We start from the raw sequence: 24,057 nt of genomic DNA, 5'->3' as shown, positions 1-24,057 counted from the left end.
TCGCCAACGCTTCTTACTGGGGGAAAAAAAAAAAAAAAAGAAAACTAAAAATTACTAGAGAATAATCCAGCATATACGAACAAAAATTGAACAGGAACCGGAGCAATAAACAAAGACATCAATGGCCCAGAGGCTATATCTTCTTGGTTCTTCTTCGATCGGTTTAGTTTTCCATACCCCTCCACCTAGCTACCCCCTCCCCCTTTGGCTTGCCCACCACATTAGATGCAGTCCCATAAATAATAATTCGACGGCAAATGCAAAGTGGAAAAGCAAATACTTGCCATGGCGACAAATGCTCTTCGCACAGGAGGAGGGTGGGCGCAGAGGCTGCCATCAATGGGGGTGGGGGGCGGTACGGGGTATACCGCCTGGCACACGTTTGCCCAGAGACCCAGAGCAATCAATAATCCAGTGCTGAGATGGAAGGGGAGTGCAAGGGGATCGAACTTAGAACGCAATGAATTCGCATCACACAGGGGTGGGGGGTGGATTGCTTTAAAGGAGAGGGGTTTGGGGCTAAGAAGGCGCTGGGACAGAGGGGGCGAACCTGTTCATCCAACGGGCCGCACATTAGGAGGCAGTTTAGAAGTAAGGCAGATTCTTTTCTTTTTTTTTACAGCTGGTATCCTTTCGGAAGCTATCGTAGAAAAACAAAAAATCCTACAAATAAAGGTATACCCTGTACTTAAAAATTTATTTATATTTTATAAGTAATTCAGTATATTTTTTAACACAAATAAAATATATTTTCATGATTTTTTTAAATGAATTAAATAAGAATATTTATTTAATATACCATTATATTTTTTGCTCTATAAACAGTTTTGATGTAAGGCTTTCTAACTTAAATATATTTTCTTATTTATTATATGTTAGTATATTATATTTCATAGATTTAAAAATTATTGTAACATTAATTTCTTATTTTTTTCCCTTGCCTAAACTTTAAACCAAGTCCTAAAAGAGTATACCCCATTTTCGCCCAGTTATTTCGATCTGGCTGATTATAAAAATAGCAAACGAGTCATGGCCAGATCGACAAGCAGCGCCAGTTCAAGGAGACACCACGACAAATGCACAAATTGCACACATACACTCTAAAAAACAATAATAACAAAAAAAAGGAGACAGAAGAATTGACCAATCGAGAAGAATTGAGCCAAAGAAGAAGCGAAGAACGTAGGTATCGTCTTTCGGTCGATGATTCCTGTTTTTCTTAGCTCCCCATCTCTGTTGCACTCGTCTTTTGGACATTAGAAGAACCCCACATCCTCAGAAGAATCTGTGGCTGGCAAAAAAACAACAACAACAACAAAAACAAAAAGGAATGAAGGAGAAAAATTATTATAATAAAAATAATAGCAAACCGGAATTTCCTGATCCTGTTTGTCTGCCTATCAGCCTACCTACCAACCGACAAACTAAGCAAATTACCAACTGTGATTCCTTTAGCATGTAAAGTTCCCTGCCAGCAGATGTTTTTCTTATTTTTTTAAATACATATATATTTTTTAAGGATTTCTTATGTAAGGCATTGAATTTCTTACTTTTTTTTAGGTAGTAGCTGTATTTTTAGTTGCCCTTTTCGCTTCACAGCATTTTCGCTTTCATTTGGCTTTAAAGATGGTTGAATAAATAATAGTTTAAAATAAGTAAATAATGTAATTAAAATTAATACATTTATTTATTTTTAGAGCTTTCTTTAAACAAATGTCTTGACTTGTTAATTTCACTTTCCAATAACTTATAGAATAGATTAAAGAATAAAATAATTTCCTTATTTCCAATGAATTATTTGTTTACGCCATTTTAATCCAGATTTTGATTGGATTTTTATATTCTATATCTAACTAACTTGACTCGGCTGGCAAGGAATGTTTTGGCCAGATTGTTGGCCCCCTGAAACTGGCCAGAAGAAGGAAGAAGTCGCTCCAACCGGTGGACAGCTTCAGGTGCAACATCAGAATCAGAATTCAGTATCAGAATCAGATTTAACTCGAAATCCTCACTGGACAGCAATATTTATGAGTAGCCAGTATGGGGCTCTGGCAATTAATACGATTATCGGGCAGATTAATTGGCAAATGCAAAGTGCAATTATAAATAATCCAGTTGGGGAAAAGTCAAATAATACGTCTGACAAAAGTGTCTAGATTTTGGAATTTATGTGAAATAATTGTAGAAATTTCTTAAACAGGTGGGCAAAGTGTCTTGATTTATTTCTGAGTAAATGTATAATTAATCACTCCATAAAAAGTAGATCAGAAAAGATATACATCTCTGTTTCTTTAGCGATTTGACTAATTGCTTTAAAATGAAGGGAGTGTTCAGCAAGTACCTTTTAAAAATCAATATTTAATTTACCCTTTTTATTAAAAAACAGGAAATGCATATTTTATGCCGTTTTTTAAGGAATATAATCAATATTTATTTAACTGTTCTTCAAATGAAAACGAAGGCGGGACAAAGGCAAACAAAAAAGTCATAATCAAACACGTGCGAAAGTTTTTTATAATTTTTTTTTAATTTAAATTTGCCATCTTTATGTATTTATTTTCTCGTGTTTGTTTTACCTCCAAACGTCAAGTGCAATATGTTGATAAGCCCAAAAAAAAGCACAAGAAATAAGATCCAGACAGATTTTATGGCCAAAATAAATGACGAAAGGAACGAAAGGAACTGGCTAATAAAAAGCCATTAAATCCAGGTTCAGGCAGGTCATGTGAGTCAGTTTTTTCGGTTTTTCGGGGAGCCGAATTTTTTGCCGATTCTCAGATTCCCCGATTTGTTTTTGGGTGGGTCTCAAATTCTTTTTTTTTCGCTTTCAGCCATAAATCAAGAAAATTAGAAAACTGAACAAATTCGCAAAAAAAAAAAAAATGGAAAAAGAATGGAAAGGAAAAACAAATGAGTTAGCTTAAAACTTAAATGGGGAAAAATTATTTTGAAATGCCTGTGGGAGATGCAAAAAAAAATCAAGAGGTGTGGCCAGTTACCACTGTACTTGGGCTGTAGTTGTGTGGCCACTTTGGGAGGCCTTTCTGTTCTTGGAAAAAGCAACTGTATTTGAAAAGGAAAAGGGAGAAACCAGTTTTCAGTTTTTAAACGATTTTCTTATGGGAATTTTTTTTTTTTCAAGAACTTTTTAAGGAAAAAATATTCCAAATGTTATATTTCTTCTTCAAGGGGACTTTTTTATTGTCTCATTTATGTTATTTTTTTGTCACATGACATCATGCAATATTAATTCCATCAATAACAAAGAAATCAGAATCAGAAAGGCACAAAAAACCGGGAACAATGCATTAAATCGAATAAAAGCCAAATGAATATTGCTTTTTTGTTTGGAAAATTGTTTTTAAATACGTCTTCCCGACTGCAAATGGTGAAAAAATACAACAAAATGCCACAATATTTGAATTAAGAATAAGAATCATGATATTTGCATAACAAATTGGGTCAAATGAGCCAACAACGCACACGTAATGCTAAACAAATGGATGTATATACTGATGTATATGTTTTTACAGACATATAGATATATATTTTTTAAGTTATAGATTTATATGCAGATGTATGACTCCTCCTTCCATGTGTATGCTAATCGAATGAGCGTGTCCATATGGAAATGAATGAAACGATTCGACGACGACAACAAACAAACTGTAAACGTTGTACAATAATCCACACTAAATCGGATACGATATATATATATACATATATCTGTTTGTATATCGTGGATGGAAAAAAGCGAGACAATGCACAATTGCCCATTAGCATAATGATGCCATAAAGTGCTATCGATTGGTATAAAGGGGCCTGGGAGGCAGTAGTTCCCCCCCCAAAAAGAATGTGGCGAATGCCAAACACTTTTCTATATATTCTTCTATATAAAAATATATACAAGCATATGTCCACATAGAGAGAGAGAGGTAAATGCTTATATATGTTTATGCCTCTACGCATCGTTTCGTTTTATGACAATTAACACTGCTCAAGAAGGCAAACAAACTGGCGGCCAACAGCCGCGACATCGTCTGCTTGTCTTCGCTTTATGGCCAAGTTAACAGGGAGGTGGGGCCCGGGGCCTATGTTTGTGCAAATATGGCGTAATAAAGCGTACAGTATGCACCCAAGAGTCAAATGCCGGAATGCCGTGCCGTGCCGTGGAAATAGAAACACTTCCTAGTAAGCTGCCAAGCTCGTCGTTCTACTCACAAAACAGTTAAAATTGGCATTGAATGTACACATCTACTTTTTTAGCCATCCTAGCCATCCCATCCATCCAGGTAGCCATCATCATTATTTTTTATTGCCATTTAATTAAGAGGTTTTCGGTTTAGGTCCTTAATTGACAGAGATCTAACACCTTATTGGTAATGATCAATAAATCATAGCTTTTCTTTCCGAAAGAATGCGCAAGACAAGCTAATATTGTTCCGATGAAATAATTAACCTAAATATGTACATATGTGGATCAATTCTCCACCATTCTGCATCAAAATCCTGCAACAACATTTTTGTTCACAATTTTCCCAAGGGGTATCCCTTGGAAAAGAAAAGTGCGATCTTTCCCCATCAACTCTTTTCACACACTTGTTGGCGAATATCTTAACCATTTCGCCATTTCAAATACGGCGTACCATTTATGAATCAGGGAACTAATCCCCGTAGATCTGCATCAAAGGATCCTTGAAATTCTCAAAATTCAATTTTGGCCCAATTTTTGCCCCAAACCATGATGGTACCCCTTGGAAAACCCTTGGAAAAGTGCAATCAGCACTTTCCTCGCAGTTTTTGGCGCATATCTTAACCATTTCGCATCCGATTCAAAAGCGGCGTACCATTTATGAATTAGGGAACTAATCCTCGTAGATCTGCATTAAAGGATCCTTAAAATGCTCAAAATTCAATTTTGGCCCAAACCATGATGGTACCCCTTGGAAAACCCTTGGAAAAGTGCAATCAGCACTTTCCTCGTAGTTTTTGGCGCATATCTTAACCATTTCGCATCCGATTCAAAAGCGGTGTACCATTTATGAATCAGGGAACTAATCTCCGTAGATCTGCATCAAAGGATCCTTGGAATTCTCAAAATTCAATTTTGGCCCAATTTTTGGCCCAAACCATGATGGTACCCCTTGGAAAACCCTTGGAAAAGTGCAATCAGCACTTTCCTCGCAGTTTTTGGCGCATATCTTAATTTCGCATCCGATTCAAAAGCGGTGTACCATTTATGAATCAGGGAACTAATCCCCGTAGATCTGCATTAAAGGATCCTTAAAATGCTCAAAATTCAATTTTGGCCCAAACCATGATGGTACCCCTTGGAAAACCCTTGGAAAAGTGCAATCAGCACTTTCCTCGTAGTTTTTGGCGCATATCTTAACCATTTCGCATCCGATTCAAAAGCGGTGTACCATTTATGAATCAGGGAACTAATCTCCGTAGATCTGCATCAAAGGATCCTTGGAATTCTCAAAATTCAATTTTGGCCCAATTTTTGCCCCAAACCATGATGGTACCCCTTGGAAAACCCTTGGAAAAGTGCAATCAGCACTTTCCTCGCAGTTTTTGGCGCATATCTTAACCATTTCGCATCCGATTCAAAAGCGGCATACCATTTATGAATTAGGGAACTAATCCTCGTAGATCTGCATCAAAGGATCCTTGAAATTCTTAAAATTCAATTTTGGCCCAAACCATGATGGTACCCCTTGGAAAACCCTTGGAAAAGTGCAATCAGCACTTTCCTCGTAGTTTTTGGCGCATATCTTAACCATTTCGCATCCGATTCAAAAGCGGCATACCATTTATGAATTAGGGAACTAATCCTCGTAGATCTGCATCAAAGGATCCTTGAAATTCTCAAAATTCAATTTTGGCCCAATTTTTGGCCCAAACCATGATGGTACCCCTTGGAAAACCCTTGGAAAAGTGCAATCAGCACTTTCCTCGCAGTTTTTGGCGCATATCTTAATTTCGCATCCGATTCAAAAGCGGTGTACCATTTATGAATCAGGGAACTAATCCCCGTAGATCTGCATTAAAGGATCCTTAAAATGCTCAATATTAAATTTTGGTCCAAACCATGATGGTACCCCTTGGAAAACCCTTGGAAAAGTGCAATCAGCACTTTTGGAATATGAATCAGGGAACTACTCCCCGTAGATCTGCATCAAAGGATCCTTAAAATTCCCAAAATTCAATTTCGGACCCATTTTTGGCCCAAATCTTGATGGTACTCCTTGAAAAACCCTTATATATGTATAAGTTTATATTATAGAAAATATGTTCACAGCCATATCCCTATTGGGTTTTTGTCAGACCCTTAATTTGTCCCTTAAGTTACCATTTCAATTCAATTTAAAATTTCAATTGTTTTTTGAGTATTGATAATTGAGGTTTTGAGAGTTAGCTCCTACTAGGTTTATTAAAGGAATTATAAGCCATCGTTCTCCATTTATTTCATAAATTATTTCGTCCAAGAGTGGTGTCCAACTAGTTAGTGCTTCTGCAGTTGCCCTCGTCTGGTTTTCTTATTTATTATTTGCATTTAACGTGGGCCGTCTGTCAATCAATTTTGCGGCCCGAGACGCAGACATCAATTGTCTGCGGAAAACTGTTAACATCTAGCAGATACAATGCCGCAGATCCTATAGATACGATGGATGATGGGTGTGTGTGCGTGTCTGTTATCGCTGGCAACAAAGTGGCTGGCAACATGTTGCAACATTGCATGTTGCAAGTTGCAGGAGGCATTTTGAAAGGAACGATCGGGATCGGGATCGGGATCGGGAGAAGAATAGAGTGGAATTGGCGCGTGTCTTGTTGGCCTGGCCGGTTGGACTTGACTCAATACGTCATTTAAATGATGGCCAGCCGCTCTGCCACCCCAACCCTCCCCGCCGGGGGGGTTGTGGCAGCACTTAGCGCAACATCAACTTAAATTGCACAAGCTACAAAAAATAAAAAAAAATAATAAAATACTAAAACAAAACCGGAGCTACCTCACTCCGGGGAACGTGCCGGGCCAAATTAATTGCTTCGTTAGATCGAAGAGGATCGTTTTGGTGGCAAAGTGGTGAGGGGGTGGTGGTGGGTAGTTGGCCGGCAACTGCTCAGCTCTCCCACTTCCGTTGCAGTGGAAAAAAAAAGCAGAAACGGGGATAACCGACAGACGATTCCAGCCCAAGAGCGATTGACAAATTTCCAAATGCCATTAAGCAGGCGTTGCATGCAACCAGCCCCCTTCGATGAGGGAAGGAGATAGATGGCCGCAAAGACAGGGACAGAGCTAGAGGAAGATGGCTAATAGATGGCCAACAACAAACAGGTGGCCAACAACACAATGCCAACAACACACTCCAAGCCAAAAGGAAATCTAGATGAAAATCACTCCAAGAAAATAATAATTTTATTTTTTTATAAAATATTTCAAGACTTTTATAACTTAAAAAAATTATTAAAAAAATATTACAGGACTTGTCTTTTTAATAAAATAAATTATTAATAAAATATAAGGTATGAACTTTTCTCTCACTGCCTAGAGTATACTGCTACTGCTGTTGCAACATGCCCCGCTGGCGTTTGCAATTACCGTGTGGATACCACCACACAGCCATTAAATCACATTGCTGAAATATTTCATCTGTTTGCAAATTTTCGACAATCAACTTAATCGGAAATGCTCCGTTTTTTATAACTTTATCATCGTTCTGGACTGGGGCAAGATGCTCCACCTCTTCATGTTTCTGGTTGCAGGCATCTGGCAAGTTGTTGCTAGTTGCAAGTTGTACATATAAGTTGCAAGAGTTGGCAAGCTCAGATTGCAGGTGGCAAGCATCATCGATGCGGTGATAAGAATCTTGTTGCAGCAATCTCTCCTGGGCATCGATGAATGTTTTTTTTCTCCTTCCCCTCCATTTTTTTTTTTTTTTTTTGTGGCAATTTCTAGAGACCATTTTGAGGCATATTGCTTGCCATTTGTTGCTTAATTAATGCTGCAGGTGGCGCTGCTAACGAGATGAATGCCACGCCCCAACACAGATATATCTACATATATCTCGATGATGCCCGAGTCCTAGATATACAATTCATAAATCAGTATTCCGATTTCCCGTTGAATATTGGCAATAAAAAATCGCCATGCTAGCATTAATTTAAGTAGAAAATGTGTATAAAAATTTAATCTAAATATAGAAAAAATAAAAATCTATTATTAATAAATAGAAAGGTGGGCTAAAAATAAAACTTAAAGCCACACATGCCATTGGCCAACAAAAGGGCCAGCACAAGGGGCGGGATCTGGCCAATACCCAGAACTATTCAAAAGTCCAGTCACCTTCACGCACTTTGCATAAGAGGCCGAAAATATGCCAAAAATAGACTACAAATGCCAAAGTAGCCATTGAAGTCTTGGCTTAAATAAAGAAAGAAATGTTAAACCAATTTTCTAAGCCAAATACAATGGCCAAAACTAAAAGCCAGCAATGCCAGGGCCCTTTCGGTTTATGATTCGGATGATATAATCCCGAATATTATAATAACTTTAAAAATAAAATGAAACAGGGCGTTGCAAACGCAGATTATGCGGGGATTTGAAATCATTTCTTTAATCGCATCGAATCGATTTCAGAGACAGACCTATCCATCATATAGCTTATGGGTCTGAACCTTCTTTTTTTAATACATATATCTTGTATAGTTAGTATGTGTGATGGTGACAAATGTCAACGAACAGCGAAACGAACCAGACAAAAGGTTCGATCAAGATTTCAAATTGTCTATTGTTGCCACTAATAATGGGCCAGAAGTAGCCTCCAAGTAGCCAAGAAGATGTTCGCCCGAACGGTACTTTCAGATCCATTCTCTTCAGACGTCCGCGGCCGGTCGGCCGGTCGGCCAGACGACCCGACCCATCCAGATTTCCAGATTCCTGGGGGGAGGGACGCCCATTCTGCTCATCTCACTCTCGAACGTGTTTCGTTCGCATTAATAGTCAAAAGTTCATGTGTCAGGGCGGTGAAAAACGAAATCGATTTGACGGTCAAAGACTGCTACAGTGAGCACTCTATGGGAAGTAAAACCGGGTACCGGACACCGGGTATCATATGCTATTTAAAGTATATTCCTTCACTGTCATGGAATATTTATATATAAGACATTAGACATAAATGTTTAACGTTTTGTGTTTTAAATATTAAAAATTTATATTTTTAAAATTATATAAAAACCTTTAATTTCCTATAAAAAACATAGCCTTAACCTTCAATGGACAAGCCAAACCTTATCGCCCTAAAGGTAAAGGAAATGTGAAAAGTACCGGGTATATTTTTCTCATTTTTAATAAAATATGACAGCCCCTTAACCTTTTCTTTTAATGGGTTTAATGAAAGCAATACCAGGTATTATATATTATTAACTATATAATCTATTTTAGCTTGTGTCCTTCTTTTAGAATCTCCACTGTAACCTTTATCTATTACCATATGAGAGCCAACTTCTTTTGGAGGGCCTCTTTGACAAACTTTATTTATGTTTTTCTTCACGCTCGACCGTTAAGTTAACTGCACATTCGCTTTGTTTGGCTTATTGGTGGCTTATTGTTTTAGAGCCGTGATCTCTGAACTCTGATCTCGCGGCGGCCCTCTGACATGATTTAATTTCCACCGTCCTCATCAAAGGGAATATTTTAATTATTGCCTCCGAGACTAGTCGAGAGACTAATTAATTGCCACCTTTCAGTGGCAGGAATCCTCTTTAGACTTCGATAAACTGTCGTCGATTTGCCACGCCCCGTGAGAGGTGTGAATAACCAAAATTCTTCTAAATAGCCGACAGCCTAATGGACACAATGTGTCACTAAGTAGGCGTGTCCGAAAGAGATGGCCAAAAGAATAGACTTGTAATTGGCCCGAAGAGATGTGATGTAAAGAAGCGGCACGTGTGGGAATATTCAAGAATTTCTTGGTGGAGATAAAAAAAGGTTTAAAAATATATGGAAGGTTAATTATAGGAATTAATAAAAAATATATTACTTGAAAAAAATTATCAGGAAAAGTAAAGTGTAAGGGGATTTGGTAAAAGCTTATCTATGAGTCAGTTTCTAATAGAATATAAAATAACATTCAAGATCTATTCACTAAAAATCAATTAAATATCACAATAAAGTGACTGAAAACCACTAAACCCATAAAACAACTTGTCGTACAAACAATAAACACATTAAAAGCAAAAATCACAGACTTTAAACTACAATCGGACACACATGTGCCATAATATTATTACAGTAACCACTCGTTTGTGGGGAATTTCCAGTAGCCTGTAAATATTTTCCCAAAGCCCCCTTTCAGACAGTCCCCTCCTACCGTGTGGCAATGCCGGACACCGTCTTTGGTGACTTCTGATTCGGAAAATGCTCCTGCCGCTTTGCCTGATTTGTTCTTGAAAATCTCCGTCTATGGCAGATAGTTGCCCCTCCGGACATCACAGGTGTGTGCTGCTAAAATAGTTGACTAATTAATTTATAATGCAATTTCAATGCAATGGCAGAGAGAGGGGACCTGGATGGGAGGCAGAGCTGGGGGCAAGGATGATCGCTACCATTTGCAACATGAAAACCGTTTTAATACACACCACAAGTCGCACCAACAGCAATAGCCACGATAATAATACACTTGGAGAAATTAAGGATTTTAAAATTATATTTTTAAAATTTAATTTAAGCTAATAAGTGTTGATAGGATTTTTTCAAGAGACTTTTTCACGAGAATATTGATGAAAATAAAAGTATTTATGTTATAATATCTGTTTTTGATTAAAAAATACCATAATATGCTATATAATATTCCTGTACCTGTAATTTGTAAAAAAAATTAATAGGAATGCCTAAAAAGTGAATCATAGAAGTCCTTAAACAAACCCCATATAATAATACTAATAATAATTGGCAGTTCCAAAGCATAAACTAACATTTGTTGAAGCTAAATCTATAACTATTAAATAATTAATTATTTATACTGAAACAGTAATTTAAAACAAAATTACCTTAATTTTTTTAGAGTGTACTAACACCACCAACAGCAGCCGCCTAATCATTGTTTATGACATGGTTAGCCACTGGCCGACCATTTGCCTGGAAGCTGCCAACCGAAGACGCGTCTTTCGTTCTTTCTCCGCAGAATCCGCGGGCTGTGTGGTCCCTCGCCCCGCCCCTTCTCCACCCCACCACCCCTTTTACACTTGCAAGGGAAATTTATGCAAATAGCCGGACAGATCTTTCCAAAGCTTTTGCGCAATTATCTCGCGGAACCCCAGAACTCCAGAACTCAGACCTCACCTGCTGCTGCTTTTGCTTTTTCTCTGCTTTTTCTTTGCTTTTTCTCAGCTTTTGTGGCATTTGATTGAACTCGAGTGTACCAGATGCGTAATGAGTTGATGGGGCAAGGGACTCCAATGGGGTCCGGACACTGGACTCGGCACTCCGGCGCAGAAAGGCCGGCCGGAGGGGGTCTGCCCAGGTACGGGCCGGGGAGTCTGGGTAGGCGGGAGGAGAAGGAAGCCCAACACGTGATCGAAACGGAAAATCAATTGGAAATTCCGATGACTACCACAAGAAAATTAAAAAACAAACAAGAGACGTACTCGTTTAAAAATAAATACATACATGTGACAACAAGAAAAACACTTGCATGTGGGTGAATTAAGAAGTTTTTACAGTCATTCAAGATTATAAAACGCTGCTTTAAAATATATTTTAAAAATTCTAGAATCATTTTATATAAATTTCCCCTTTAAAAAAGGGGTTAACCTTCCTAAACTATAAACTACAAAATATTATATTCATACAAATTGGGACTACATTTCTGTTAATAATTATTTTATTTTAAAAATGTATATATTGGTATAAACCTTATATTATTAAATAAATTTCTTTAATTTTTTTATAAAAAAATCACCTGATTTTTGCTCTAAGCTGCTGCCCATTTTTTAGTGGAATAATTAAGGATTAAAAAAATAAACAATTTATAACCACTGTGCCAGACAACGGCATTTGTGCAACAATTGTTGCAAGAAACCTCCATCGATTCTCTTTAACCCAAGACAGGCCAATGGCCGACTTGCAAATCGGATTCAAGAAATCAAACTTAAAATAAAGTATTTCGGTATATCTGGTTCTTGGGCTTTCAAATAGAATCTGCAGTTGACAAGGCTTTTCCTTGCCGACGCGGGAAACCGCTAGACATTTGATTACAATTGGATTTAGAATTTGATTCAGTTTCCAAATCAGATTCCGATTCAGATTCGGATGTCGACAAGGTTTTGCAATGTGGATGGAAATTCAAAGAATACGCACGCCAGGTAGACGCAGGTGACCGAGCTCTGGATTGCAACGTGATCTCTTTGATGGGAAATCAGATTTAGAGTTAGGTCTTAACCTAAAACCATTAGGTATTGGGGCTTGACATACTCTGGAATGGAAAAGGAATAAATCAGAGAAATAAAAGTGTTTTAAATAAAGGGGTTAAGCTTAGGGCTTTTTAACTCTAAGAGTTCCTTTCTCATTTTGATTTTAAGAATTAAGCAATCGAGTTAACAGATTATCTGAAAGTTTTGGATTTAAAATTGAATTTCAGAATATAAAAAAAAACTTTCAAAATTATTTAGAAAATAAATTAAGATCTTAAATGTCTTTTAACCTAAAAAGGCCAGTCAAAAAACTCTTAGTAATTTAAAATTTAATTTAAAATATTTTATTTACCATACATTTTATGTGTTAACATATTAACATTTTTTCAAGGTATTTATAGCCAAGTCACGAGGGTATTTCCCCTGATTACTATTTCTAACATCTTACTATTTGTTAATAGAAAAGTTGGGGATTTCTAGGTTATGAGTCATCCAAAGATAGGGAAAGAATTTCTTTAAAAGTGAGAGATTCTCAGATTCTTGAAGGGTTTCAAAAACAGTTACCAAAATGTTAAAAGAAAAATTTGGACTTGAAGGACTTCTAAACCAAAACCCCTTCCAAAAATATACGATTTAAAACAAAAATTTCAGCAGTCTGTTTGGCAACTGTCTGGGAGTAGTTTTACTCGACTGGGTGGAAGTGTAGTTATTTTCTGAAGGTCGATATGAATCAATTCCGAGACACACAGGAACTTAGAAGAAGAAGAGATACGCGCGTACTACCAAGATACAGATACAAGTGCAGAGATAGGAACAAGGACCTGCATAACTAGTTGCGGTATTTAATTGCAGAAATCGATTCTTAAAAAAAAAGGACTTAAAAAAAAAAAGAGAAATATATAAATAAATTATAAGGTGGTGGATGGAGCGTGAGCTGTTGGCTAGGGTATACCACCAGAGAGTAGCACTGTTCCGGTTCAGGGATCTGTTCCATCTACGCGATTCCCGGATACCCCGAGTGCCTCGGTGGCTGTGGATTCTATTGTTGGTCGAGCTATTGAGTGTCCTAGCTGGTGCAGCTGATTCAGACTCAGATACGGAAATGGCGGCGGTGAACGACAGTGTCCGGTTTTCTAACTTACCGGAACGTTGCCAATATCTAGTGGCCGAAGTTCAGGTATTTGAGCGCAAATGCCGTGGCAGCTTTCCATTGGTGGCCTTTACAAAGTATCGGGACACATTCATTAAGGCTGGCGAACCGTTTGCCCTCTATATGCCGTCGACACTCGACCATGTCCTTGTGCTGATGAAGAAGTCCTCGCTACAGGAGTGCCGTCGCTTCGAGGTCGTGGACGTAGGCAAGTTCATTTGCCTCGATCACGATCACAACGAGACGATAGTCCTGGATAAGACAAACATCTATTGCTTCCCCTTTCACATCCAACTGCCGGATGATCTGATGCAGGATTGTGTCCGTGAGCAGAAAACCAGCCACATCCACCTGGAGGATGTCCTTCGGGCGAGGCGTGGCATCATCCACTATACATTCGGTGGCAGTGGAGCCGATACCTGCCAGACAGTGCTGCCATGGCTCAGTATCATGACCCTAATTACAATCGTTGCGTGGCAGCCCCAACTGCTGCTCCCAGTGCTCCAGTCCCTGCCAGTACTCCTGCTCCTGGTCCTGCTTCGGTTTCTCCTGCTAGCAAGTCGTTAGTTTTTATGCCCATCATGTCTCATAAAGATCCATCGATTGGCTAGCCGGGGAATAACAAGGAGATTGCGGAGCGTGTATCAGTGGCTGCCAAGGAATCCTCAAAAGAGAGATTATGTATCGGAAAAAAATGAGATACAACGAAATAATGAACACGGACAGAAGACCAAGAACTCGGCTGATTTATCACTGGCCTTGCTCTTGGTGGATTATCGTATGCTCCTCACCAAGTCGAGTACTTAAATTAAATAGTATTAACTTATTGTTTGTTTTTTTTTCATTAATCTTATATTTTCGGGAGGGCAGAGAGAAGGGCTATGAACGTCAAAAATATTCCCACACTCTTCGGGTTTAATCTTTATTTATAAATCAAGTAATCGAGAAAGGTTTGTTGAGGAATTTTTGGTTATTAATTTATTACTTGATTATGTTGTATGTCTTTAGTGATTAAATTAAAAATAAATCATTAATTACACGTTTAAAAATTTTTTTTTATTCATAATCATACAAGGATATTGTAGTGTTTTTTATTAAATACTTTCGTTATAAGATTAATACGTTTTGAAAGTTATTTTAAATACCATTTCTCTATATCTTTAATAAAAATTACACACAAAACAAAATACATTTTTAAAGTAGTATATATAAGTAAGAAATATATATTTTTAAAATTTTTATAAACCTTTTTTTTTATAGCAGACTTATGTAAAAAAGTTTTAATTAAAAATCAGTCTTTGGACATTTTAGTTTTCACATACATGTATTTTTGTAGTTGAAATTCTATAAAGTTATAAAAAAGTCAAATTTGTAATAAATAAAATAATATTGTGTAAAAATATGTTAAATATTTAACAGAAAGTATTTTAGTATTAAGATTAAATCTTAGTTTTCTTTTACTTTGGTATGAAACAAAGAATGCCAAAAACGCTGTTCAATAAAAGGCTTAAATTACAAAAATTAAATATTATAAAACTAAAAACTACTCATCCCCATTGATCTGAAACAATTCATTCCATTGGCATTATTCATGCCGCACTGGCGCTGATTTGTTGTCGATTTAATTGATTCAATTACGGGGCGGAATTATTTCAATCAGTCCCCAGTCCAGGGGCGTCGGCTTAAGAGGGGGCCAGATGAAAGGGGAGTTGCCTGACATGACACGAGCTATCATCGATAATTATGATGAGTATGAGTGTGGTACATGAGTGTCTGAGTATATGAGTAGTCGTGCAAACAAATCGAATGATTGGTTCTGATTTGCCTGCATAACTTTGGATGATTAATACAACGGCAGTCTGCAAACAGTTTTGGCTTCCTTCAGTCAATGATTGAATGATTGAGTGATTGACTTTTCCGGAAGAAAGCCACTCGTCCGATTGCTCGTGTGATTGCATAAGCCGTTTCAATGGCTTTTTAATTTAATTTACTCACCAGACACATTCCTAGTCATTTTTATTTGAAGTCTTCTTAAATATTTATTAATTCTGTATGGCCTTTTCGAGTAAGGGTTTTGATTTATTTGAGAAATCAATTTTAGTCTCACCTTCTTTGCTCACCCGTTGAGTTCTTTCTGTCTGTGTTTAGTCTTTAATTTAATACTTGTATTTAATATGTTAATCTTAAATAATCGGAGAGTAAGAAAAATGATCAAGCTGATTTAACGGCATTCAAGCAGAGATTCTGGTTTTTATGTTTGTTTATGCATATCTCTGTTTGTTTTTGGCCTTTGATGGAAATACGAATTTATTGATTTTGTCATTAATGGGATTTCCTTTCAGCGCAACAGGTGGCAATTGTCATGCTCAGCCTGTGTTCCCCCTTTACCCCTTTTTTTCTGATTTATGGTTTGGCTTATTCTTCAGTTTTTTTTTTTTCTGTTTTGTGAGGTAACTGATAAATTATATAGAAATACTATATACTCGTTGTATGATCGGAAGTTAACACTCCATTTGCGGCAAGTGCTGTCGTTCTCCATATTAAATATTTTCAAGTCTGAAGTCGCATGCCTCAACTTCCGCTGCCCCCTTCCTTGATTTCGAAATTGTGTCACGGAGAATCGGGGGAACTGAAGTATGATACCAGAGAATTCGAGAATCCGAGACTCCAAAATATAGAATCGGAAGCTTTCAATATGCGTACATTGTGCCAGATTTCTTGTTTTTGATTACAACTTTAAAGGGTACTTCTATGGGTGGTTCTTAAAAGTGTTTTCAAAATATTTATAAGTTTTTAAAAATAAATAAAGAAGAAACATTTTTAGAAGCTAAGGGTTCTTTATTTTAAGGACTTAAACTAATTTAACATATATAATAATTGTTTGGTAATAATACCTAAACCTTACAGTTTCTTTTCAAATAAATTCAAAAATAAAATTCTTAAGTATTACTCTTGTTTCTTTAAAATTTATGTCTGAAAAAATTGTATATTAATAGATTTTGATTACAGGGTATTTTATAAGTTGTTTTCCCAATCCAATCCCCACTTACTCGTATCTTCTTTTTGCATTTTCATGGATAGTTGTTATAATCAATTTTTGGGATACAATCAGTTTTATGGTTTATTGCACTTGATATTGCCCATTGTTTTTAGTGGCCATTGGCCAATTTGTTGTAGTTTTTTTTTGTAATATTTTTTGCAGTCTTTTTTTTTTTAGCCATGACAATATCGACCTTCCAAATGGAGTTCGTTGGCCACTTGGCTGCCGGCTATATTTTCGTGTTAATTTTTTGTAAGCTTTTTGGTTTGCTTCGTTTTTCATTTAGTTTTCGATTTGTTTATTTGTTGTTTCTGTTGAGGATCGCTTGGTTGATTAGTGGCTTGGAGAACCGTTAAACTTTGGCGCCCCCCTCAACCCCGCATCTCCCTCTGAGCCACGGACACCTGACACTTGACACTTGACACATGACACCTGACACACAGGCGACGACAGCAAAAAAGCAAAAGCAAATGCCTTTGGGGCTGGAATTTCGTTTGGTTTTTTTTTTTTTTGTCGAAGACTAACTATAGGTATTTGGATTTAAATTTTCGTAGTTTTTTTGTGGATTGGATTTGGCTTCGGATTGGGATTCTTGCTTCATTAATCGCTCGCAATTAAGCGCCACTTTATTTCAAACTTCACACTTTGTTGTCGGCGATTTGTTTGCCTTGATTGTTTACTTTCGCAGCTTCTTCAGCCTTTCTTTTAATTTTTCTTAACTTTTTTAGGGTTTGTTTTTTGTTGGCTTTCGGCTTTTGGCCTTTTGGGTTTTCGGTTTCGAATGCATTCAATCAGCGCCTTTGATTGATGTCTTGGTGGTTGGCACGTGTCTTGCTTTTTTCGATCCAAGGGTTTCACATTCCGAACTGTTAACGGATATGGAAAGCCTATTCAGGGGCTAACCAAAGACTTGGCCAAGATTAATAGGCCCCGAAGGGTAAAAAGTTTGGAAACTGAAAAGCACATAAAAGATGACAACAAGCTTGAACAAATCCTTTAAATTGTTTGTTTTAATAAGCTATTGCAAGGTGTGACTTTAAAGATATTTCTATTTAAAATAGTTTTTTAAAATATGTATACTACTTCTAATATTATATTTTTATTTAATTTATTTTTAAGACTATGTGTAGAATTTTATAGTGTTTTTTTATTGGGAGCCATGAAACGTATGTGAAAATATTCATTAAGTTGTTTTACCTTTTTCAACATGTAGCTTTTAAGATTTTATTTAAAAACAAAAAAATATATAAAAATTATAAAAAACAAAACATATATTAATAAAAAATTAAACAGAGAACAATATACATATTTTTTTATAATATATTTCTTATGTTATTTTAGTTACTTTAAAATGTATATAAATATTTAAAACGAGAAAGACTTCCCAAAATTAAAGCCGAAATATGCTTTAAAGCATAATTTTGTATAAATTTAATATCATATAAATCGTTAAAAATATTTACTTATATATCTCTTATATAATAATAATAATATTTTTTATATTATTACCACATCAGTTGCCTTTAAGAGTCATTAATTCGTGAAAAAAAAGTAAAAACCAACTGAGCTTGGCTTCGGTTCTTAATTGAGAGAATCTTCTTCAATTGCCGGAAGACGGATGGATGGGATCTCTGGCCACAGATGACTGCACCCAGCTCTACCTATAAATGTGCTATATCGTACCTTATACATATATAGAGTATATTTTTTTATTTCCTGTAAACCGCACCAGCTGGGATATCTCTCGAGAGGCGCACTTTAATCTGGTTCTGCGCACTGAGCGCATTAATTATGCGTTCCAAAGCGATGTCTGGAATATATACCAGTATATTTCTATATATATACTATATGTAGTATGTACTTTTTTGGTTTACTGGTTAGGAGAGGCAGCAGATTCTTGGCACGAGTTGGTTAATTAATTTAATTAATGTTTTACCAAAGCCGTCGACTTTAACGCTATCAGAGGCGCTTGGGCCACACGCTGTTGAGCAGCAGCATGGCAGTGCCCCACTTAGCCCCGCCCCTGTTGCCACTAAATTCTAACGGTAGCAGGTATATTAAACATGCCACACACACACCTGTTAGAAAGAGAGGCAGGGATAGTAAGAGAAGGAACGGAAGAGCTGCTGCCTTTAACCCTCGACGATGATGTTTATGACCCTTTTTGTGTTTCTACTTAAAAGTTTTCATCAAAAATTATTTAAATTTCATTTTTTTTGGATTCGGATTCGGGTTCTCTCGATTCGGTTTTTATTTTCAATTAGAGCCAAGTTTTATATCAACAGTGGACCATAAAATTTCTTATCATTCCGGCAGCCCTGCATTTCTAATGAAAATTTATGGAACACATCGCTTTTAGTTTGATTTTTGATTTTTTTCGGATCGTTATTTCTGTGACTTTTCTGTCAAATTTGTTTCTTTCGGGTCTATATTTGTGGAATTTCCATCAGGGCATTTACAAAACTTGTTCGTCTGATTCTTATCACTGTGGTAGCAGAAACTTTCTTTTGTTCGAATCGGTTTCCCACTCGTAAAAATTGCAATTTGTTGTCTCTAATCACCATTAAAATTTTTTTGGTAAGGCTTCTGATAAAAAACGAGAATATTCTTTGCCTGTAAAATATATATGTAAAAAGTTAATAACCAGAAATACCAAGAAACATACAATTTTTTCTTAGTTTGTTAAATTTATTAAACAAAAGTAGGCACGACACTGCCGGTTGTCTATATTTATTTATTTGTATTATTTAATTAATTATTTCTAATATTTTCGATTTTCATTGTTTCTTGTTTACTTTTTATTTAATTTATTCAAATAATCAAAATAATTAAATTGCTTATCTGAACAGGAAAATTCTCAAATAGTTTTTCATGATATTTCCTGCTTTTTTAAATATTTTTTATTATATGTATTTTTTTAACATGGGCTTTCCTGTGTAGATGTTGATCCATTTGCTTCTGTTCTTCCTTCTTTTGCTGCCACTGCCACTGCGGCTGCTGGTGCTGCATTTTATTGATTTATGCGAATGCGGCAAGCTTCAAAGCCAAATTCAAGGCATGACTGCAACCGCAACAACAACGATTACAATTCAGCTTGCAACATTCTGGGTTGTGGGACAAAAAAATGTGTCCATAAAAGCATATAAAAATAATAATATGAAATAATATAATAAGAAAAATAAATGATGCCGTGAAATTTTTACATTTCAAACTGTTTCAAGTTTGACAATTTTTTTAATCACTTTTAACTATAATTTTTACTACTAAAACAATTTTAAACGTAATAAAAAGAATCCTAATATTTTTCCCACATTTTGAAAATTAATAAAACTTTTTTGAAAAACAAAACTCCTATTTTTTTTACCCCGTCCGTAAAAAAGGCAAAACATATACGAGCCAGTATATGCAACTGTTGCACTATGTTCTGTGGCAATTGTAGATTATCAATTTTCTTCGTTTTGTTTTTCTTTTTCTGTTTTTTTTTTTTTGTGAAAATTATAGCATAAAAATGCCTTTTGGGCAGGCACACCAGTGCGCGGCCAATGCAGCGTATACGTAATGTTTAGTGGAAAAATAGCAGAAGAGGGGAAACAACCCAAGTGGCAATGGCAAGAAAAATACAAAAAAAAAAACGAAACAAAAAAACGACAGAATTAACGCAAATTCACCGCTACAGAGCATTGACACTGAGCATACCATAACATCATCATTATCATTATCAGGAGAATTGCCAAGAATCAAGAGTCTGTCTTGCTCCTAAACAAATATATATACTAGATAATATATATATATATATTTTAGAAATGCTTGAGTGCCATCGTAATAGCCGAGCCAGTATTGACAGTCTTCTAACTGACGATTTGCCAGAATTTATCTTTCAAGCATCATAAATCATAAATCGTAAAGCACCTTTAAAAAACAGCACCAAAAATAGTAGAAAAGGTGTTAAAAATTTTGTATATTCAAAGGTGATATTCACGCTATCCACAAAATGTTTTTTAAATTTTATTATTAATTTTATTATTTTTTAGATTTTTAAAAATATTTATTTATATTTATAGTCCGAAAACTATATAGTCTTCATAAAAGAATATATATTTAAAATTATATATAAAGAAATATTTAAAACATAATTAAGATTATAAAATTTTTTGTAATATATTTTAATATAATATACCCTTTTTTATAGTGTACAAAGACTAGACTTAAATTGCACAATATTTTTTTGAAGTAATGCAAGGGCAAAAGCAGAGCACTTGCCATGTTCATTGCCGCGCCACTAACTCTAAAGCTGGAGTCATAATACATATATACAAACACTTTTATATTTATTTCTATATATTTCTGTATATATCTCATTATGGCATTAATTACTCTGTACACTCAAAGAATGGTGTGCTCGTCATCATCTGGTTTGTCTTCCGCCTCGTCTTTGCGCTTTTTGACTGATTAAGAAAATGAAAATTCAGCGAAGCGTCGGATAATGTGGCTGTTAAATAAAAAAAAATAGAGTAAAAAAATTAAAATAAAAAAAATAAAACAAACAATTTTACAGGTTTTTTTAAGCTTAAGTTCATAATTTTTATAAAAGCTACTTAAAATTTAAACTTAGTATTCTTGAATTTTGAAAGACTTTAACCTCTTAGAATTACTATTTTTAAATAATACCTTTTTATTTTCTTACAAACTCTACATATTTTTATGGGTCACAAAAAAACCGAAAGAAAAGCAATATTTGCATGAGACTCTCGCGAGGAAACTTTTTCATTACTCATGTTTGGTAAATTGTTTTATTGGCCCATAAGTTGATGCAACAAAAGGCAGGCAACCAGGCAGGCGGTCTTCTCTTTTCTCACCCCCCACCGCTCTCCCCACTCAACACTGTCCTTGTGGCAACTGCAAGTCGTAGATATATATAGAAGATATATATACGACTGTCGTCTAATCATAATTCAAGTGGCTTATCGCAGTGCTGGGCATCTCCAGTTTCATTTCGTTTCGTTTCGATTCGTTTCGTTGGGATTTGAATTGTATAGATGATGATTATGATGATGATGACGAGGCTTCTCCTTGCCACATCATGATCATCTTCTAAGTCTTTGGAGCTTGTGGAGTGTGTTGTCGTCGACCGTAAACTTGCCACAAAATGTCGCGTGCTCTAAACTGCAGTTATGTAACTTTACAATGCCTGACAACTTGCTTGCAACTCGCTCATAAAATCTTAAGCTTTATCGCAATAAACGAGGGAGTCTCCTTGAGGCAGTGCCCTCCTTCCTTCCCCTTATTTTCCTCCTGGACTTTTTTCTTTTTCCTTAAATAAACATCGTTAATTCTTGATTGACAAATTATTGACCAAATTGTTGAGTCTTTTTGCTCTGTTTCCGCCTTTTTTTTGTGAAAAATATATAGAGAAAGGTGAGATGCACTGGAATTACAAAATGACACATATAATATTCTATTTTTATTTCATATACTTTTTTAATTAAAATATATCTTCTTAGAGCTAAGTTGTTATCAAATTCCGTTTAAACTTTTGTCTGAAAATAATATATATTTTATTGTCTATTTTCTTAAAACATTCTTTTAAGTTATTTTAAGTCACAATGTCCTCTTCAAATGTTTCCTCCTCTTATTATTACCTATTTATTTAGTCACAAATTTTATTTCAGTGCATGTTAGCCTTGTACAACAAGATGCTCCTCACAAGGATCACAAGGCAATTAAAAACAATTTTCCCCGAAGTAAAGTGTGCAGCACAACAAAATGATTGAAAAGCGACGACACCTGATAATAAACGCTGGCACATGCTAAATTCAAATTCAGGCCAGGCCAGGCCAACAAGTGGTAGCTGAGGAGAGAGAGAGGGGGAGGAATGGGTGGCAGAGGGGGATCTGGTGTGGGCCATATAGGCTGACAGGCCGGCGTGGGTGTTAAATTACAGAGGCCGGAGGCACTCCAGCAATCTCCGCTCCTGACAGACAACTCCCATGCCGAGATGGTCGGGGTTTGAGATTCCAATTCCAATTCAGGTTGGAGTCGGCCTCCACGATCCCAAGTTCCGAGATCCCACATCCAACATCCAAGATCCAGATGGATGGCTCCGTTTGGCGCGCGTCAATGTCATCCGCATTACGCCCGCGGTTGTTGCACCAAAAAAAAATTACATATTTATCTACAAACAAAAAAAAATATATATATATATAAAAAAAAAGAAGTAACTTACATAAATAATAAAGACAACAAATATTGTGGCTTCTTGAGTTTCCTAGTGGGGCTTCAGGAGGATCTTCTTCCTGGATCTTGTATTGAAAATATTCATTCTAAATTAAGTTAGAGACTAAAATCCCACGGTTATAAATATATTACTTAAATCTGTGATTAATAGGACCAGGGATTAATAATAACTAAACGAACTTGTTCCTATTTTTAAAATCCCGAAGACTATTTTTAATATCCCTAAAGGCCCTATTTTTTTTTATTCCTTTTACAAGAATTCCATAAAAAATTTTAAGAACCACTTATTTATTTGATAAATATTTAATTCAAAAGAAACATATATTTATTAAATGTATGAAATAAAACTTTCAATAATCTACAATCTATCACTTTTATTTTTCCCAGTGCCTGGCCAACAATTTGCCAAATTGATCCGAGAGGGTATTCAAAAAAACGTTAATAATTGTGATTTGTGGCTTGTGGTTTTTAGAGGGGCGTGGCATCACAAAACCGCCTGCCAGCCCCTAAAGTGTCAAAGATTTTCAGTTAATTGGCGGCAGACTCCCGGCAGTGGCTGCCACACGTGGCGTATACGTAATGTGCGGCATTATGCGCATCTCCATGGAGACAATCATTAATGGCCTGACTCTGGCCAGTGGTCAGTGGCTAGTGGCCACATAATTTGACCAAAAGCAGTCGCCTTACCGCCTTCCAGTGCAAATCCAACTGAAACTCAAACTGAAACTCGAACTGAAGTTGCGACAAAGTCAAAGCCAAAGTCAAAGTCAATAAAAATTCTAGAGAGGCGGCAAAGATGAGAAAGCGCCGATCACATTGGCTGTGGAACAAAAAACGAAAAAATAAAAAATAAAGGAAGAAAATAAATGCAGGCAAACTTCGATCTGAGATCCAAGATCCAAGATCCGAACTGGCAAGCCGGCTAAATTAGTTGTCATGGGAATTTATTGTGCTCAAGTGTGAGTCTGTGAGTCTGTTGGCTTTGAGGCACTGGATCTGAGAATCCGAGAATCAGAGACATTGGCATTGAGAATCGGAGAATCGAGGAGAGAAGCTGCTGGTAACCCTAATGTGCACACATGCATTCATCGCCAAGATCATGCACATGATTAGCTGGTAAAAAAAAAAAACAAATTAGTGGTAAAAAATTATAATAAAAGACAGAAAACATTCAAAAAATCAAGAAAAGAATACAGAGTTTTAGAACTTTTGGTTCTCA

The 24,057-nt window shown here is 36.1% G+C and overlaps 1 protein-coding gene and 1 long non-coding RNA gene across 3 annotated transcripts; both read left to right on the top strand.

The window, feature by feature from the left end:
- Window positions 1–13,060: 13,060 nt before the first annotated feature.
- LOC6503044 lies at window positions 13,061–14,391 on the top strand. Its single transcript, XM_001963317.4, has one exon. The coding sequence runs from the start codon at window positions 13,337–13,339 to the stop codon at window positions 14,129–14,131; it is 795 nt and encodes a 264-aa protein (XP_001963353.1). The 5' UTR covers window positions 13,061–13,336; the 3' UTR covers window positions 14,132–14,391.
- A 4,577-nt stretch (window positions 14,392–18,968) lies between these two features.
- Window positions 18,969–22,416, top strand: LOC123257490. 2 transcript variants are annotated; one of them, XR_006507563.1, is made up of 2 exons: window positions 18,969–19,181; window positions 22,274–22,416. It is a non-coding gene; the product is annotated as an uncharacterized LOC123257490 (long non-coding RNA). The 2 variants fall into 2 exon arrangements; XR_006507562.1 differs by lacking the exon at window positions 22,274–22,416 and adding an exon at window positions 19,545–19,815.
- Window positions 22,417–24,057: the final 1,641 nt, after the last annotated feature.

This window comes from Drosophila ananassae, chromosome XL (genome assembly GCF_017639315.1).
Source record: "Drosophila ananassae strain 14024-0371.13 chromosome XL, ASM1763931v2, whole genome shotgun sequence".
NCBI classification, from domain to species: domain Eukaryota; kingdom Metazoa; phylum Arthropoda; class Insecta; order Diptera; family Drosophilidae; genus Drosophila; species Drosophila ananassae.
Note: the sequence above shows the minus strand (reverse complement) of the source record. Positions and strands in the feature narration are given on the sequence as shown.

What these genes read in the sequence shown, in the direction of transcription:
- LOC6503044 (XM_001963317.4), top strand. Translation starts at nt 13,337, where the DNA reads ATGGAGCGTGAGCTGTTGGCTAGGGTATACCACCAGAGAGTAGCACTG.